The sequence below is a fragment of the Bos mutus genome, chromosome 23 (assembly GCF_027580195.1).
Source record: "Bos mutus isolate GX-2022 chromosome 23, NWIPB_WYAK_1.1, whole genome shotgun sequence".
NCBI classification, from domain to species: domain Eukaryota; kingdom Metazoa; phylum Chordata; class Mammalia; order Artiodactyla; family Bovidae; genus Bos; species Bos mutus.
In genome coordinates this window covers 20,820,566-20,826,578 of record NC_091639.1, presented here as the reverse complement: position 1 = coordinate 20,826,578, position 6,013 = coordinate 20,820,566, and the positions used below count along the sequence as shown (strand labels likewise).

Sequence of the window (6,013 nt, the reverse complement as noted above, 5' to 3'; positions counted from 1 at the left end):
GACCACTGAAAAATCTGTAGCCTTGACTAGACGGATCTTTGTTGACAAAGTAATGTCTCTGCTTTTTAACATGCTATGTCTAGGTTGGTCATAACTTTCCTTCCAAGGAGTAAGTGTCTTTTAATTTCATGGCTGCAATCACCATCTGCAGTGATTTTGGAGTCCAGAAAAATAAAGTCAGCCACTGTTTCCACTGTTTCCCCATCTATTTCCCATGAAGTGATGGGACCAGATGCCATGATCTTCGTTTTCTGAATGTTGAGCTTTAAGCCAACTTTTCACTCTCCACTTTCACTTTCATTAAGAGACTCTTTAGTTCTTCTTCACTATCTGCCATAAGGGTGGTGTCATCTGCATATCTGAGGTTATTGATATTCCTCCCGGCAATCTGGATTCCAGCTTGTGTTTCTTCCAGCCCAGTGTTTCTCATGATGTATTCTGCATATAAGTTAAATAAGCAGGGTGACAATATACAGGCTTGACGTACTCCTTTTCCTATTTGGAACCAGTCTGTTGTTCCATGTCCAGTTCTAACTGTTGCTTCCTGATCTGCATACAGGTTTCTCAAGAAGTTGACCTTTACTATATTTACCTTAAAGATTAGGTAGACACTGCCTAATTGGTTAAAAGACACTTAGTCCTTGAAAGGAAAGTTATGACCAGCCTAGACAGCATATCAAAAGCAGAGACATTACTTTGTCAACAAAGGTCCGTGTAGTTAAGGCAATCGTTTTTCCAGTAGTTATGTATGGATGTGGGAGTTGGACTATAATGACAGTTGAGCACAGAAGAATTGATGCTTTTGAACTGTGGTGTTGGAGAAGACTCTTGAGAGTCCCTTGGACTTCAAAGAGATCCAACCAGTCCATCCTAAAGGAGATCTACCCTGGGTATTCATTGGAAGGACTGATATTGAAGCTCCAATATTTTGGCCACCTGATGTGAACAGCTGACTCATTTTAAAAGACCCTGATGTTGAGGAAGATTGAGGCAGGAGAAGAGGGGGATGACAGAGGATGATGAGATGGCTGAATGGCATCATCAACTCAATGGACATAAATTTGGGTAAGATCCGTGAGTTGGTGATGGACAGGGAGGCCTGGGGTGCTGCGGTTCATGGGGTAGCAAGGAGTCGGGCACGACTGAGCAACTAAACTGAACTGAACTGAATTGGTAACTCTGTGATCCCTAAAAGTTGGTTATGAATATTAGATAAAAATTAATTTGCATCTAAAATTAAGTAACTGATGAATTCTTATTTATATATGGAGATTTTTTTGCAATTGTATAAAAAAATGTCAAATGTTTAGTAAAATATCTAAATCATTAAAAGAGGAGAGCTAAGATAACTGGGAAGTTTAGGGAATTATCTGACCTCTGTCATTTATGAGAAGTTATAAAAGAGGCAGATTAAGTTTCCTCTTGCATTCTCCTTGATATTCATTTTCCCTGAGGATTGTCATCTCTGGGCAGCTAGATGACATCAGCTAATTAATGGTACAGGACAAACATTCCCAGAGACTTCAGCCAGGTAAACCATTTTCACCAGACCAGTTTTACTGCAGTTTCATACCAATCTCATGCTTTCATAATGAGCTCTCCATCATAGAGCCAAGACATTATATTCAGAAGTAATCCTGAGAGTTTGAAATTGCCTTCCTATGTCATCCTACCAGCTAGGCACAATGCTGATCTTTAGTACCCTGTGAAGGTATTTGAAGTTATCAAGAGAAAGCATCTTCTTGCTTAAGGAAAACTTAAAGACATTCCAATGCTGATAGAGTCAGTTTATGCACTCACTGCATGCAACCTGCATCCTTAGTCTGCATACCCAGGTTCCAATGCCCAGGACTGTATTAAAGGTAGGAACTGGAAATGAGGTAGGGAACCAGCTTAGGACACTCACATAAGGTGAATAACACTGAGAGGACTGGAACTCGATCTCTGTGGCACTTTAAGAATTAGTAAGTTAGCTTGTTTTCAGTTGCAAGTGTTCTTTAAAGGTTACATTGAGTAATGTACATGTCAGTTGGTAAAAGAAAGGAAATTCCTATAAAAATTCATCCACTTTAAGAACTTAACTGTTCCTTGTGGAAGCCAACATTTTGTTCTTAGACATTTCATCCTATTGTAGTGTATTCATTATGTCTCAGTATGGATATATGGAGCAATTTAAATTCAGGATATTTGGCTGTCATAAAATATGTCCTTCAGTAATTGAATAATAGCATATATGTGAATGTGAAAATATTAGACTATACACTTTCATTTTTTCCTCAGCTCCTATTTTCTGTGAAATTACAGAATGTTTCTTAAAGTGTATTGTCAATATCTGTAGTTTTAAAATGTTCATTTTCTCAAAGAAATGAATGTATGTAATTGTCCAAATGCTAGTTTGATAATTACAACAATGAAGGTCCATTTTGTGGTTATTGTGTCAATGCATTTTTGAATTTACTGTTAATGAAAAATGATTATTCTTCAATTGAGGAGAAATACCAATTTGAGAGACACGACTGAGAAACGTTCCACCAGAAAAGGTGATCTGAATGTTTAATTTATTGGTGAATTAGGCAAATGACAAGGTGATGTGTAATGTACACTGGTGACTGTCCTTCCATCCTTGCACACACTTATGAATGGACTGTAAATTTTGTATGAATGGACTCTCATTTTTTATGAATGCTTTCAATGTCCAGCTCAGATATTTTCTACTGGCTGCTGCACTGATCCACACCATATTTGTCATGAGTATTGACTGATAGTTTCACAGCCCTTTCCTTCTTTAGAATATTGCCATCAGTTGAATTTTTTGTCAAGCCACACTGTCAGACAGCTTGTTTCCGAATGTAGTTTGCTGCTGCTGCAGCGTTGTTTCAGTCGTGTCCAACTCAATGACAGACTGGTGGGATTTATAAAGAACACTGCCTTTTTGTCAATGCATGAAAGTGTGGAACTAAATCTGACCGACTCTAGTGACCCCACTGCAGCCTACCAGGCTGCTCCTCCACAAAAGCTTGTTATTCTGTGTAGTAGTAACTAGTCATATCTAAATAAATAGGTATTTAAATTTACCTGAATTAAAATTAAATTTAAAATTCAGTTCTTTATCTGTCCCACTTGAAAGGCTCAGGTAGCAGCATGTGGGTAGCAGTGATTGTGTAAATGAAGACAATATTTTTATCAGCAGATAGCTCTGTTTGGAGAGTCCTTTTCCAGCTTTCTATGGGATCACGTTCATGCTATTCCATCTGAGATCACATCTCTTGCTTAACACATTTGTCTGCTCTGTTTTGCTTCCCTGATTCTCTTTGTCTTGAGGACTTTGACTCAATAAACAGCATGCAAAGCAATTCCCATTTCAGTCTCTTTTCCCCAACCTGGCCAAACTCTGTCCATAGTGATTGGAAGTGTTATTTCTGAGACTGTGATAGATCCATTGCCTCCTCATTTATGTGTTTTCATTGTCATTAGAATGTTGATAGTGAATAATCCTATCTCCTATAGGAATTCCTGGCATTTTAGTGGTTGGTAATATATGACACTGAAATCAGCAGAAAGAAGAGTAAGTTCTGATCACTGGAGTTTGAAATTCTGTTGTGAAGTGACTACTTTTGTTGTTTAGTTAAGTAAAGAGTTGGACTTTAGTCACCAAGTAAAGTCCAACTCTTTTTGACCTCATGGACTGTAGCCCCCAGGATTCTCTGTACTGAAGTGGGTTCCATTTTCTTCTTCAAGTTATCTTCCCAATTCAGGGACTGAACCTGCCTTTCCTGCATCTCCTGCATTGGCAGGCGGTTTCTTTACCACTGAGCCAACAGGGAAGCCTGTGAACTGCTTATGCACAGTGAATAAATTTTTGGAGTTCTTGTTAAATTGGTATAGTAATTTTAGGTATCTCAAAGACAAAAGTTAAGCACTGTAATTAAAAGTGATGTTTTCAGGCTCTGAGCAATTTATTTTTTACTACTATACAAAAAGACAAGGATATAGCATTCACAAATATAATGCATTAGAAGTAGAGAGAACTTTTGCCAGAATGTATTTATGAGAAGTATCTTAGTGATACATTGAATGTAATATAATCTTTGTAAAAGTACATTCTAGCTCATAAATTTCTATATCTGAATGCATTTTAGAGATCATTTTGTATTATTCTATTACATGTGAGGTATGTACAAATCAAGTTATGTAGAATTATGAGATACATATTTAAAATAAACTTTCTCCCTTTGTCTACATTTTCTTACTGTTTCTAATCACTCTCCCTTGATTTTCCCTCATTCCCACTTTCTCTAAGATGTACATAAATAATCATCATACTTTCATCCTATTAAACTCAATCTAAAACAGGCATTTTATATCTAGGATTGATGCAAACCAAGGTTCATTACTTGATTTTATTATTTTTTTTTCTTATATTTATTTCAATATATAAGTTTTGTGAATAGTAAAGAACTAATTGATTTAAAATATATCAATTTTAATGAATACATCATTTATTCAAATAGTTGCATATAAAATCACATGACCATGTCTTTGAACATGATAGATTTTCCTCTTCATCTCTGCACTTTTTTGGAAGATAACTTTAATAAATTGCTAAATGCTTGATTTGACAGGAGCCATGTGCTAACAAAGGATGGGACAGAAAAATGAAAGTTCTTTTGCTGGATTTATCTTACTGGGCTTCTCTGACAGACTTCAACTTGAGCCAGTCCTCTTTGTGGTCCTTTTGATCTTCTACGTCTTCACTTTGCTGGGAAACACAACCATCATTGCATTGTCCTACTTGGACGCATGTCTTCACACCCCGATGTACTTTTTCCTCTCTAACCTGAGCTTTCTGGACATGTGCTACACGACTAGCATTGTTCCACAGCTCCTATTCAATCTCAGCAGAGCAGACAAATCCATCTCCTTTGGTGGCTGTGTAGTTCAAATGTACATCTCTCTGGCGTTGGGATGTACAGAATGTATTCTGCTAGGAGTTATGGCATTTGACCGCTATGCAGCTGTTTGCAGGCCCCTTCACTACACAGTAATAATGCACCCCCGTCTGTGTGCCCTGATGGCTTCTGCTTCATGGATCACTGGTTTTGTCAACTCCTTATTGCAGACAGTGCTCATCTTCCTTTTACCTCGTTGTGGGAGAAATAAATTAGACCACTTCTTTTGTGAGATCCCTCCTTTTCTCAAACTTGCCTGTGTTGACACCACTATGAATGTGTATGTGACCTTCTTTGGCAGTGTCATCATTCTTCTCACACCTGTTTCATTAATCATGTTCTCCTATGGTCAGATTGTCAGGGCGGTCTTAAGAATAAAGTCCACTGCAGGGCAGAGAAAAGCATTTGTCACATGTGGATCCCACCTCACAGTGGTCTCCCTGTTCTTTGGCACAGCCATCTATGTGTATTTTCAGCCCAGCAGCAGCGACTCCCAGGATCAGGATAAGTTCATGTCTCTCTTCTACACTGTCATTATCCCCATGACCAACCCCCTCATATATACACTGAGGAACAGGGATGTGAAGGGAGCGATGAAGAAGGTGCTTTGGAAGGACTCTGACTCCAGATGATGGCTGAAGAGGACAGTTTAATGGAAGGACTTTGAATGCCAGAACTATTCAGATATATATGTGTGCCCCATGAGCCATCTAAAATTTCCTTTGGCAACTCTGTTCAATTTGTTTCCATTCCTTTGAAAAGTGAGTGTTCAAATTCTAAGTTTTGTATTCATTTCAACTTCCAGAGACGCTGATTCAGTGTTCTGACAGCATCTGTTTTGTAGTTATTGTTTTTAAAGTTCCAGGGTTTTTCTTGTTTGCACTCCCTTTTAGGTACATTATTCCACATCTATTTGCAAAATGACATATGAATATATTACATGAAATCACAGCCAAAATAAGAACAGGAAACCACTGAAATGATGTAAGGAATATTAACATTTTATCATTTCCTAAGAATTGTTACTGCTACAACACATGTGTTCACATGCCAAAGGGTAGATA

At 37.8% G+C, this 6,013-nt stretch overlaps 1 protein-coding gene across 1 annotated transcript; it reads left to right on the top strand.

Annotated features, from left to right (window-relative positions):
- The first annotated feature begins 4,627 nt into the window (after window positions 1–4,627).
- On the top strand, window positions 4,628–5,581 carry LOC102268921 (putative olfactory receptor 2B8). Its single transcript, XM_070361113.1, has one exon. It carries the CDS (start codon window positions 4,643–4,645, stop codon window positions 5,579–5,581), a length of 939 nt encoding a protein of 312 aa, XP_070217214.1. The 5' UTR covers window positions 4,628–4,642.
- Window positions 5,582–6,013: the final 432 nt, after the last annotated feature.